The sequence below is a fragment of the Phaenicophaeus curvirostris genome, chromosome 1 (genome assembly GCF_032191515.1).
Source record: "Phaenicophaeus curvirostris isolate KB17595 chromosome 1, BPBGC_Pcur_1.0, whole genome shotgun sequence".
Classification (NCBI taxonomy): domain Eukaryota; kingdom Metazoa; phylum Chordata; class Aves; order Cuculiformes; family Cuculidae; genus Phaenicophaeus; species Phaenicophaeus curvirostris.
In genome coordinates, this window is record NC_091392.1 from 25570886 (window position 1) to 25584576 (window position 13691).

The following is a 13691-nucleotide window of genomic DNA, read 5'->3' on the forward strand; positions in this document are numbered from 1 at the left end:
TGTAGTGAACAGCCACTTATACTTACCTAGCATTTCTTTTTGAGGGCCCTTAAATATTAGTTTTCTTTTTCACATGCTTTTTAAGTAACTTGAGGTTTCGGGGAAGGGATTGTCTCAATATAGCAAAGAGCCAGTAAACTTGCTTATTCTGACTTATGAATGATATTGGGAGATACTCTGGCACATTTGCATGGATAGTTTGATTAGTTTCTTGTTTCAATGCATGGCCACAAGTCTCTTCTTGTATCTAAATTCTTCAGCTGTCTCTGGCTTTTAGTATATGGACAGATACGTGCATATGAGGTGGGCTTACATATTAAGAATATGTCTCAACATCATGGTATTGATATGTAAAGTCCTTTTCTTTTTTTTTTTTGGCCCACTTTTTTTTACCAAATTCTGTATGTGCAAGTTTGCTTGTACAGGAAATAATGCTCTTGCCTTTTGTTTTCAAGGAGAATACATGAGGCTGGGCGGTTCTTTACATCTTAATTTTAGGTAGTTTGATCTTAATTTATTTTGCAGTTTGATCCTTAGCTTGAGAAGTACCTAAACCTCTAGTATATTCAATTCTGATGTTTGCCATTTTCAAGCTAAACTTTACAGCACTACACTTGAGAAAACTTGTGTTGCTTTGAAAGTGCGTCATTATGATTCTACCATATTTACTCCTTGTAGCAAATAGGAAATTTCAATAGCACTGGATGTGAAAACAGACTGGGTGATGTCGAGCAGCTGGGTGCTTGACTACATAACTTGCATCTTCCTCTTTTAAAGCTAATTGGAAATGCTATTTGGGCAGGGCACCCTCTTAAAGTTCTTGAGTTTGTGGCAGCAGATGACGTATCTCTCAGTCGTCTCTATTCATTCACAAACCATTCATTCAGTGTTTTGCCTTCCCTTAGTTCCACACCTTTCTGTATGTTCTGCATCTCTCAAATCACTCCATAGAGGACAGTAATAAAGGTATTTTGAGGGATTCCTAGAAATGGTTGACAGAGTTGGGTGACCCAATGTAAGGAAAAAAGTAAAGTTAAGCCTAAACAAATGTGACCTAAATGCAGAGCCAGCTGCAGTGCCTCCCTCTAAGAGTGGTTCCTCCTTCTGCAAATATGTGATGCCTCTATATTTGTGTTTGGAATTGCTTCACTCTCTCACTCTTACACTAAGCAATGAAGTCTGTGCACAGCTGTGTTTATTTTCTCTGGATATTAGTGAACTTTAAACAGGATCAAACAGAACTCTTATTCCTGGACTTATTATCTGTGAATATTGTGCCTTAAAAGTATCCTTTGAATAAAATTTCATCATAAAAGCAAGACAACGATGTGCCAGAATGTAGAAAAATGAGAGAGGTGCACAAAGGACTGTCAGTCATAGGCTTACAGTATACGAAATACCTAATCCCCAGATGTCATCTATGTTGTGTTAAGTCTCCATCCCCTTCCATCTCTTTGAATGCTTTCCTGGAGCTACTATCAAAATTTGTTTTGAGGTTTTCTGGGCAAAATGGAGGAATATCGAAGTATAGAAAATCTTGATAAAAACATTTTCATTATAATGTTGTTGAGTTTCCAACCTTTAAAAATTGTTACACATTTCTAATGATTTTTCATCTCTTTTAACAAAAAAGGAATTGCTGGATGCTCCACTGTTACTGTTCTGCTTGCTTTGAAGTGTTTGTGAAGTATCCAAATGCTGTTGGATGCTTTGAAAAAAAACCAATAACATGCTTGAGAAATTCTTTTTTTTCTTCATGTGAAGAGCTGTGAATAGGATCATTCCTAAATACAAAGTCATCATAATAGCTTGTTAATTTAATGTGGAACTGTGCTGTCATTAACATAACTGAAGAAGTGTTGGGCTGATGTTGTTTGCTTAGCAATCGCTGATAATGCCATATCTTATATTTTATATATTTAACACTATTTTTAAAAAATAGTATATTTGATTTTGTGAAATGCATTGTGCAGAGTGTATTGATTAACCTGGGATGAAGCTCTCAATTCTACACAAGTTTGAGGTATTTGAAACAAAGATGACGTTATAATATAGGTACAATTTTCCCATCACTTTTTTTCTGCTCTTTCCCATTCTTCTGAAGAAAACAGAAGAGAAATTTAGAGTCAGGTAATGTGATTAGAAATGTAGGAGGCTGAGACACATATTCATCTATAAGTGTAAAGTCATGCAGGATTTATTGTTTGTTCTCTCTGCCATTTCACTTCTCTTTTTAACTGTTTTTTTTTATGTTTGAATTTAGCTTACCATGTCCGAAAAAAAATTATCCTGGGGACAATGAGGTGTAGCAGGTGGGGCTTAGTTTTATTAAAGCTTTAGAGCTTCAGATCCTCTCCTTCCTGTACTCATCTCCTGGAGGCATGAGTTCCAGCTCTACTCTATGGTATACCTGGAAACTACCAGAATTGTTATTTACATGAGCTTTTGTTTAAATGCAGTTCAGTTAAAAATTAGTGTCATTTTAACATGAAACCATAATCTGAATCTATAATCAATGATTCTTCCTTCATCCATCAAGGTAGAACATTTATCTCAAGTAAAGAATGGTTATTATTTCACACAGACTTTCTTAGGTGGTTTTTTTTTTTTGGAACCTTGTGAAATGTTCTTATATTGTAAAAGCATGGAACAATTTCCTGTTGCAGTCAAAATCAAGTGTTTGTGAGCACTTGTTGTTTTCATAGGTACCTGAAAATATTTTTCCAGAAAAAATGCCTACTTAGAAAATGCTTTTTAGTGGCACAGTTCTAAATTATTTTTTCTGTATTGATCTTCACATAAATATGAAGGAAAACTGAAAAGACTAAACCAATAAAAAGAGTACAAGAGAAGGACTGCTCAGCATTTTCTTGGAATTTTGTTTGTTTGCTGGTTTTATCAGTCATTCAGATAAGGTATATGGGAAGCTACTCCAACAGTATGTGAAGGGAGGAGTGGGAAGAAAGAATTCATTTTTTCTTTTGTTGTTGTTTGACTTGTGTAAAAGTTTTCTTGGGAAAATATGAAGCAATTTGGGTTGCATTATTCCTAGTAGGTATTTTATAAAATTATGTTTTAACTTGTATTTTTCCAGTGCTTTTCAAAAACAGGATCTTTGAATAAAGACGTAATCAGCAGGCACGGTGAATTAGAGGCAATGACTATATGAAAAAGGAGGAAAATTATTCTTATGCATTATCTGCATGTAGTTGGTAGTATTTTGGTTCTAATTTATATCATAGTTTATACATCAATGATGTCAGTGAGGCCTTCTGCTGTTATTAAGTACAGGAAGATATTTGTGCCTGTGCTAAAAAGTTGAATGAATGCGTTATTTGTAAGTGTTAAAACAAGACATAAGACAACTGTTAAGGGCAAGTCAAACTGTGTGTTTCAGCCTTAGTCTCCTTCAGTCTGAGAAAGACCTAAAACCTAAACCTTTCATTTCTAGACTTGAAATTTTTGTGCAAAGCTCATTTCTTGCTTATGTCCAGTTCCTTTACTAAGAAGACTTTCCATGATGTCTTATGTCCAACTTCTGGAGAACAGTTAGCTCCTCACTAAGGAATCATAAGCTTTTAATCACTTTAGGGAATCTCTGTGCTATCAGTGAAGGAAAGAAGATGGCTTACTGAGTCTCTGAACTGCTCTTCAGAGATACCTGTCTCTTTCTTTTGCTTGTATAAGCTTATAGGCAGTTGTGTTAGCTATCACAAATTGTTTTCCTGGAGTGGACAGGTTTTTGTAGGCATACTTTCAAAGGTTAAAATGTCGATGTCAGGTTAATACTAGGTTATGTTGAAAGTCTCCATCTTGTTAATGGGAATTTTTCTATATGTTTTCTTACAGTTGGAAATGGAAAAATCTCAGTTACAGAATCTTGAGCTGGAGCACAAAAAGCTCTCTGCTCGTCTTGAAGAAGAACGTGGGAAGAATAAGCATGTAGTATTGATGCTAGTGAAAGAGTGTAAGCAATTGTCTGGCCGAATTGTAGAGGAATCCCAGAAACTGGAAGAATTGATGTCAAAATTTGAGGAGGAAAAGAAAAAGGCTACTGAATTAGAGGAGTCTCTTGCAGCTGAGCAACAAAGAAGTACACAGATGGAAGCTCAAATGGAAAAGCAGCTGTCTGAGTTTGACACAGAGAGAGAGCAGTTACGTGCCAAACTTCATAGAGAGGAAGCGCACACCAGTGACCTCAGAGGAGAGAGAGATAAGATGATCAAAATGATTGAGCAATTGAAGAAGGAGAATGAAAGTAAAGCTAATCTTTCTCTTAAAAATAAAGATAATAATAAAGATAGGAATCTTGTTTCTGTTTCTGTTGAAACAGATGAGCCAAGTTCAAGAACTGTTGCCTGCCAAACAGATACTGTCATGATGGACAGTAGCACAGAAAATGTTAAGAAGTTGCCTTTGACTGTATCTGTAAAGCCTTCTACAGTGAACCCACTAGTGTCTGGCAATACAAAAATGAATGTATGCACCAATGCAGCGTTTGCGAAGCCTATCATTGATAGGCAATCTTCGTCTAGTGAACTTGTCCCTCCCACAACTCCTGTTCTTACACAGAATCAAAACAGAATTGAGGAAAATGGACCAAGTACAGAATCGTCACCTGATTTACCAAGTAGCACTTCCCCTTTTCCAAGTAGTACTTCCCTTTGCACGCCTGCAGCACCGACTGCTGCAGCCCAGAATCCCTCACTAACTTCATCTATGCACAGTTTGCATTCACCATCTGCCAACACTGCTGGGCATCCAGGCCTAAATCCACGAATCCAAGCAGCTAGATTTAGATTTCAAGCAAATGCAAACGATCAGGATCAAAATGGAAATACAACCCAAAGCCCTCCTTCAAGGGATGTATCCCCTACTAGTCGTGACAACCTAGTTGCTAAACAGGTAGCTCGAAATACCGTTACCCAAGTCCTCTCAAGATTCACAAGCCCTCAGAGCAGCACTCCGTCACGGCCAGGGACATCACATTCTATGGAAGTTGGCACTTACCCCCCAGTTGGTAGAACAAGTTTAAAGACTCCCAGTGTGTCAAGAATTGATAGAGGAAATCCTCCACCTATTCCTCCTAAGAAACCAGGGCTTTCACAAACTCCTTCTCCGCCACACCCACAACTTAAAGTTTTAATGGATAGTGGTCGATCCCCAAATACAAGTGCAAAAACTGACAGCAAAACCATGACCTCACTTCTTTCAAGTTCACCACAAGGAATCAGGGTAATAAATGAGGAAATTATTTCTAAGTCCTCACCTCAGCTGCCACCAAAACCTGCTATAGATTTATCTGTGGCACCTGCAGGCTGTGCCATACCAGCCATAGCCTCATCTCAGGTGGGTGCCTGGCCTTCCCACTTCCCTGGACTGAACCAACCTGCATGTTCAGAAAATTCCTTTGTCATTCCCACCACCATTGCCTGTAGCTCCTCCATAAACCCTGTTAGTGCTTCATCCTGTAGACCATGTGATTCAGACAGCCTCCTGGTAACAGCATCAGGTAAAGGGAATTGATATGCTACAAACTGTCTCCTTCTGAAATAATGTTTTGGTTTTCTTCATCTCTAGTCTGCTTTACTATCTTTTTATACCTTTCTCTTTTTTTTCACTTTCTAAAAGCTGAAATTTTCATTTATGTTTTTTCCACATTCCAGGGGTATGGGAATTCTTTTGCTGATGTAGTAATAAATAGTTTGCTTCCTTAAGGAGGTCACCAAACTGGAGACTTTTTTAAAGCTAAAGAGGAGTAATGTTAAAAGTACACGGGCTGTAGATTATGGCATATTAAAGAAAGTCCCTTTTTTTGTGAATGCTTTTATTTCGGACTTCAGAATGCTTTCTTGGTCTGAAATAGTATGTTGAAAATTACCTCTTCTTGTGGTCTTTCATGGAATATGTATTTCAGTGCTTTGTGAATCTTTTAGATGAGGTCTTTTCTGAGGCTCCTGTATTCTCTTATGGCATTAGATGGTTGCACATTAAGGTATGTAACTGCCTGAATAACAGTGCAGTTTCAAATGTGTCTCTTCATACCTATAGAATAGGTTTAATTTTTATTTCTATTTTTCCGTTGCTCTTCTGGGTTTAGTTGTAGGCTTTGTTAATACTTGTGCGTGGCAGCTCACAAGTTTATTTCAACAGTTATCAGCAAAGATTTGCTGTCTAAATCTGTTTCTCAGTGCATGTGTCTGCTGTTCATTTTGCATTGTGGTGATGCACACTATTTGTGTGTCTAATGCACTGACAACTTCAGGGTATCTTCTTGATGACAGTTAAATGAACAAATGCAGCCCAGATCTACCTTCCAGTGAACTGTAGAATTCCTGTAAATCTTTTTGTCAACATATTTCCCTGCTGGGATTAGTAGCACTAGAACATTTGGTAGAAGCCCCTCTTTAGCCTGGCTTGCACTGCAGAGAGGAAGATGGACACCAGTTATGGAACACTTGAGACCTGAATCAGCATGGAAGAAGGTTTCAGTGGTCTCAAACTTTCAAAGCCATTCTCAGTTCAGTTATGGTGCTTCAGTACTTCGTAACTTTAGTCTCTGTATCATCATCCATAGGACATAAACCCCCTGCATAGCTGGTTTGCTTCCATCACACAAACAGACACTTTCTGTTGGTAGCTGCACCACTGTCTGATAAGGCAGTTGAACTCCCACACCACTCTTAAGGAAGCTGTTCCAAAAGCAGTGTGTGATAGGCTTATATTTGTATGTACAGGAGATTCCAGGGCTCACATTATTAAGGAATTTTTATTCCCATTCCACTTAGTTGAAAACTTTCTACATGTTTCTGGAGTAACCTAGTCACGCTTTTAATATTTGGCTGTAGCACCGTATTGTCAGAATCCTCCCTGCTTTCTGAACTGTGCCAAAAAATATGAGCTCAGAAATCTTATCTTCCATTTGTCTACTACTTCTTAAAGTTAACAGTAGCAGGATGTGATAGCTGCCTCTTAGATTACAATTTTTCATATGGATATCCTGGACTTTAATCTTAAGTTCTTATTCATGGCTGAATCTGATTGGTATGTCAGATCGACCATTAATCTCCCAGTATTTCAGATACTCTCCAAACCTCATTTGCCTTCAGGTGCTATTAGGGTCCATAGTGGAATTAAATTTCATTAAAAAAAAAAATCTAAGATTTTATTTACATACAACAAATTATTGGCAAATTCAGTTTCAAAGTGAATAGTTTTTGTAGGCAAGAGACTGTCTTGCACAAATCCTATCAGCATGAATTAGGCTGTATATTTCAGTTAGTCTTACATTAACTAGACATTGTTTGGTAATCATTTAAGACTGTGTTTGATTATTCTTTAAAAAAAAACTTCTGTCTTAAAAATGAGATCACAACCAATTGACTTCATAACTGTATATTGTTACTGCTTGAGTTTGTACTTTGAAGTATACGCTTTTTTCTTAGGAGAATTTCCAGCCTTTTAAACAGGACTCCTACACCAAATTATCGATTTGGATTGCGTGTAAAATTCATGACAGTTCTCAAAGACAGGATTTTTGTCAAAAGCTGTTAGTTTTCTTAAATTGCACAGCTGATGTGTTCAGATTGCCTTTCTTCATTTATAGTCCGCTCACTGTTTTTTTGGAAGGGGTGGAAACATTGAGTTCATTTAATCCCTTTATATTCCTTGCTCTGAACATTTGATGCTGCTAGTGTTTTGTAAGTGGCACAGCTTTTTGTGAATTTTTGCTATCACAAATGGGAAACATAACCCATAATTTGAAGTTTTTAAAGAAAGATTGCTCTAGTTATTTGTCTGCTGGTTTTTATTTTATTAATATAGAGTTGTTATTTATTATCCTTCCATTACTGTCTACAAACAGTCTCAAAGATCATTAGTGAGTTTATCTGCAATATTCAGGAAAATATTCAGGAGCTCCTCTGTCTTTTACTCAAACTAATGCTTATATTTTATTGCACTTATTTTCCTACCCCATTTTACTTGATCTATTTTGGCCAACTGTTCTGGCAAACTCCAGAACTTAATAAACTTTGAGCAACAGATGTTATGTGAGTACGGAAGGACATTTTCTTCAAAATTGTATGCTGAGAAAAGAAAAAAATAGAATTTATAAATACATATAAAATAGACTTTGTCTTAGAAAAGATAACCCACATTTAGCAATACTGTTTTCATTAACACAATGTGGTCAGTAATGCCTAAATTCATGTCATTCTATTCGCACTCCTTTTTCAGTTTCTTACCTAAGTATGACTTTTTTGAGGTGAGCAACATCTAACAAACTACAAATACTACTGAAACCTCCTTCCCATATCTGCATTTTCATGCCCCCTAGGCACAGATTCAGTTAGTTTTTATTAAAGTTCCAGCTGATTTTAATCTGATTTATTTACTTTTTTTTCAGAAAATATTTTGAATTGAATTTTACTTTCAGTTAAAGCAGAGCATGAAGAAATTTTATTAATTTTTATTGTACAGGAAGTACTGAGCTTCAGTCAGAATTTGTTAATATTTTTAAACAATAGTGCAAAACAAATTTAACATATTTTAAAAGACATTGAAATAATCCTCGATTTTAATATTATTTTCTTTGTCAATAAATTCAAATATCTTCCTTCTTACCGTGGAGTCAGAATTGATAATAGCCTAATCACTAAAATATTCTATTTATTAATTTTAAAACAGTTTTTAATTAAGTTTAGGTTGCTTTAAGAACATATCAACAGCCTGATTTTTAGTGAGGGAGTGTCTTAGAATTGTAGAATAGTTTGGGTTGGAGGGGAATCCTAAAGATCGCCTAGTTCCACCCCCCTGCAATAAGCAGAGACACCTTCCACCAGATCATGTTGCTTAGGGCCCCATCCAACATGACCTTGAGTGTTTCCGAGGATGGGGCATCTACCAGCTCTCTGGGAAACCTGTGCCAGTGCCTCAGCACCCTCATCGTAAAAAATTTCTTTCTTATATGTAGTCTGAATCTACTCTCTTTCAGTTTACTGTTACCCCTTGTCCTGTCGTAACACACCCTGCTAAAAAGTTTATCCCCATCTTTCTTACAAGATCCCCTTTAAGTACTGAAGGGCTGCAGTGAGATTTTCCCAGAGCCTTCCCTTCTCCAGGCTGAACAACCCCAACTCGCTCAGCCTTTCTTCATAGGAAGAGGTGTTACACCCCTCTGTTTTTGTGGCCCTCCTCTGGTCCTGCTCCAACAAGTCCATGTTTTTCTTGTGCTAATCATTCCAGAACTAAATGTAGTACTCCTGGTGAGATCTCTAGAGCAAAGAAGAGGGAAAGAATCATCTCCTTTGATCTGCTGACCACACTTCTTGTGATGCAGCCTGGGATACTGTTGCCTTTCTGGTCTGTGAGCAGTTGCTCCTAAAGAGCAACTCTTGAGAACGAACTTCAGATCTAAGCATTGATTGTTTCAGTTATGTATGATAATTATTCAGTTATGTATGTATAATTAATGTAATACCTTCTTTTAGAGACAGGACATTGTACTGCATGTTGCTCATTGGAAGAGACACTGGCTTATGTCATTAACGTTGAACAAACTGCACATAGAGGAATTAAGTGAATATTTATGGCCTGATTCAAAATCTGCAACAGTGTTTTCATTAACTTCAGCAGCCTTCGAACTGGTGCCAAAATGCTTGTGCTCTGTTTGGATTTCTACATTTCAGTGGCTGTAGGACTTCAAAATGGAAACAAAAGTAGGCAGTTGGATTTTCATGCCCCTGGGATTTCTGCTTCACTTTCTTCTTGGTTTTGCGCTTTCTATGTCACTCTTCAATGAAGTGTGTTTTTCATTTTGCTCATTTCTATAATGATTGATTTATTCTCTCTATACAATTGGCTTTGAAGATAAAAGTAGAGGGGTGAGGGACTGATCTGGGCTCTGAAATTAACCATCTCACATTCTGAAGCTGATGCCGGAAGCTGTTTTTGTCTATCCCTCTGCCCTTCATCACTGCATGCCCTACAAGCTTTCATAGATGCTTCGCATTTCCTAACTTTTTGCATCTGTAATGGTGTACCTTATTTATTATTTTTTTTATCATTGATGTGTTTGTTGGATTAATTCAGATTTATTATAAGGCTTTACATTGATAATAGAAACTAAAGTTGTGTTTATATTATTGTCTGGATTTTGTGTATTTTTCAATATAGGATTTTCATCTAACAATAACCTAGCATAATGAATTTCATCACTGAATTGCATCAACATATTTTTCATTTCAAGGAGTTGAAATGAAAGTTAAGATACTACATATGGCACTAAAAAAAAATCCTTTTATTTTGGCATTTCTGTTAATGATGCTTTAAAAAACAAAACAGAAAAAATATTGCACTATTTTCAATAAGGGAAGGAACCCAGAAATAGGTTTCATATTGCGAAACTTCTTGGCAAAGTGAATTTCGTGCTAAAAGCTTACTGTCAGTCTCCCTAAATTCCCACAAATGATTCCAATATAACTTGGACAAAGAATGTTAGCTTCTAGACTGCCACCCAAGTAACGTCCACTATCAGTTAATCACCATGACAAGACAGTAAAAACTATATGCATACACAGTTTACTTTGTATATTGCTTATGGGGTTTTTTACAAACTTCAGAAAACCTTCAAAATCCTCTGATTAAAAATTTTAGAGAAATAAATATTAGTAAGAGTGTTAATAGTCAGAATAGCTTCAGAATTGAAGTTACATTAAGATGGGTGAAGTTAACTTTACAGTTTATTGCCAGTTTAAAATTGGATTTATATGGTAATTTCATAGCTGTAGTGATGACTTCTTATAGTCAATATGAAATAGATAAGTTGAACAATAAGGTAACATTGTGAAAATACTGCAAATACATTTCCTTTATCAATCAAACTAGCCAACTTCATTGGAAATTACAAATCTAGCTTACTTTAGAAACATACTCCAAACATTTATTTTTTGTTGTTTGGGACTGGTGTCAACTATGTGTTCTTCATTGGAGCTGCTCAGATGATGGATTCTTGTGTAAGTCTGGACTTGATTAAAACTTCCTCTGATCTTGCAAGGTTCCCAAATCTATTGCTTCTATAGAATTCTGCTGGGAACTTCCGTATTTAATTGTGTTTTTCCAAACCATGGAGCAGATCATTCCGATGTGGTAGAGGTACTGCCACATGCTTTTTCCAGTTCTAGGTGCTGGATGTTGGATAGCACTTGATCAGCTTGATGGAGCTGGAGGTGATGCCCTGCAGCTCCTCTTCAGCCTTGAGTGTTGTAGAACCACAATAAAAGCTGCATAAACTTCCTTTGTATTGTCAGATTTCAGCCTCATATAATAGCTTATGTGTGGCTACAGCATACAAAGTTATTTATTCAAGAAAGAAATATCATGTGGATTTTATAAAGGTAATAGTGAAAATATCTTTCTCCTATTTTCTCTTGCAGTCCTTGATCAAGGAAGAGTACACAAAATTTTCTATGCCTTGTGCAACAAACTTCATATTCTTAACAAACTCCCTACTAAAGCTGATAAGTAATGAACAGAATATTTAACCAAAATAACTCCTAAGCTTTAAAAGCTTTGAATTTAATATTATTTTTTAACAGGATGACTTGAAAGCTTTTACTGGTGAATTTTGTATTACCTGTTATTCGTTCACACTCAAGCATTTTGTAATACATAGTTTAAGTGTTGTTGAGTAAAAGGAACATTACCTTAAGGTAAAGTTCAATAGTAAATGTATTTATTCCTGTATTGTTTGTGTAATTAATTTCTACCTTTTTTTTGCAAGCTTATTAAAAGAGGTTATTAATTGCTCTCTGTGCAATTTATCTGTATAACTGCATGTGAGATATAAATACTAAAGTCTGCTCTAAGACTGTAAAGGAGGATGAACTTTCACATGAAAATAAAAATTTTGTTTTGGAAACATTTCTTTAGACGCTTTAAAAAACCTTCCCAGGGTATCAGCAATTAAAATAAAACTTGTATAAACCTTTCAATAGTTTCTGAATTTTGATCATATAAATATTTTTGAGACATCGGGTTGCTGTTACAGTTCATAACAAGTTTCACGTTAACCTTTTGTAATGAAATCCTGTTCATTTACATTAACAACTCTCACCTGTGTATGCCGGTTTTATTCTTCAGAACACCTTCTGATGTATAGACAAAAGTTCTTCACAAAACTTGAGCTAAACTAATGTATCCTGTCATTTGGAAAATCCTTTTTAATTTGTAAAAGAACACAGAAAATGCAGAGCTTTATTTATGTGTCTTCCATCTAACTTCTGTTGCTTTAACTCGCAGGCTGGTCTTCCTCCCTAACCCCTTTGTTAACAAGTGGTGGTCCTGTGCCCCTGGGTGGCAGGCCCACCCTTCTTCACCAAGCTGCTGCCCAGGGAAATGTCACTTTATTATCAATGCTGCTTAATGAAGAAGGACTGGACATTAATTACTCTTGTGAAGATGGCTATTCTGCCTTGTATTCTGCTGCTACGAATGGACATACAGGTAAGTGATACTAAGTTTTTATTCATATGAAATAGTGAAAGCTTATTTCATAAATTTAATATTAAATTAGGTCAAATGCATGTTTTTTAGAAACATGAAATTAAAAGTGATTTATAAGGAGGTTGTGATGAAAGTCACTGTATAGCATATGTATAAGCAATGCTTCCAGAGGCATAATTTTGGAACACAGAAAGCATTCCTGCTTGTGGTAACATTCTGCAGGGACATTCATTCTAATTCTCTACTCCCTTCCTATAAGAAGTCATTGGATATCATCACCTCATGTTCTGTGAAAAACTAAAGATCTTTTTTAGCAAAGGCAACTTGAAAGAACTTTCCTCTACAGGGAGTGAGAGGGAAAGAATAGGTCATCACCAGTGTTTTGATCTTCTGCAGCAGCAGTGAAAATGCTGGAAGATTGTTTCAAAGTAGTGTGTTACTTGGGGAAAAAATTAACTGCCTTTATTTTTGAACGAGATGAAATAGCCTTAGTTTGTTCTCTAGGCTCTACTGACATAGTTGACATTTTCCTTTTCCTCACGACCCCAACCCTCAGCTTCAAGGAAGTAGTATGTTTGAACCTTCATATTTTATGAATATATTCATGAAACGAGGGAAATATGTTAGTAACAGATACAAATATCATGGGTACTAACTCCAAGCGATAATTTTCAGACTGTCTCTTAATATTTCAGACAGGCTCTGGAATAGCAGCTTTCTTTGAAATTCCAGTACACTTTACTGTAGTTTTTTTCTACTTACATAAAAATCTCCTCAATTCTTATATTTCAACTACTATCATCATGCTGGTTTGGACACTAAAGACGAAATCCACCAATACCAATGACAAAAAAATCCATTGATTTTTAGTTAAGATTTTATTTTACAGTAGAAGGTTGAATATAGTGCCTTAAAAACTACTGTTTTCAAGAGTACTTTGTAGTTTTATTCAGCAAGGTACTTATCAGTGACACAATTAGAAAACCTCAATCTAGTGTTCAAAATAGTATTTGGAAGGAATATTCTTCAGTATATTTTAAAATCAAAGTAAAGTTAGGATCTCAAATTCATAGCTGGACAGATAGTGTACATTTTCCTGACGTGTTCAGGGTTAATTTTGCATAAGGGTGAGAGGAATTTTTCTTTGTTAGGAATGGTATATTTTGCCCTTCCTTGCTAGGTGCTAT

At 36.0% G+C, this 13691-nt stretch overlaps 1 protein-coding gene across 4 annotated transcripts in view; it reads left to right on the plus strand.

The window, feature by feature from the left end:
• CTTNBP2 (cortactin binding protein 2) overlaps positions 1-13691 on the plus strand; it is an 84348-nt gene that overhangs the window by 36869 nt on the left and 33788 nt on the right. For all 4 annotated transcript variants that reach the window (XM_069850943.1, XM_069850956.1, XM_069850949.1 and 1 more), the window contains exons 4-5: positions 3850-5512; positions 12301-12504. In XM_069850943.1, coding sequence (XP_069707044.1) covers positions 3850-5512; positions 12301-12504 — 1867 coding nt within the window. The remainder of the gene's footprint in view (positions 1-3849; positions 5513-12300; positions 12505-13691) is intronic.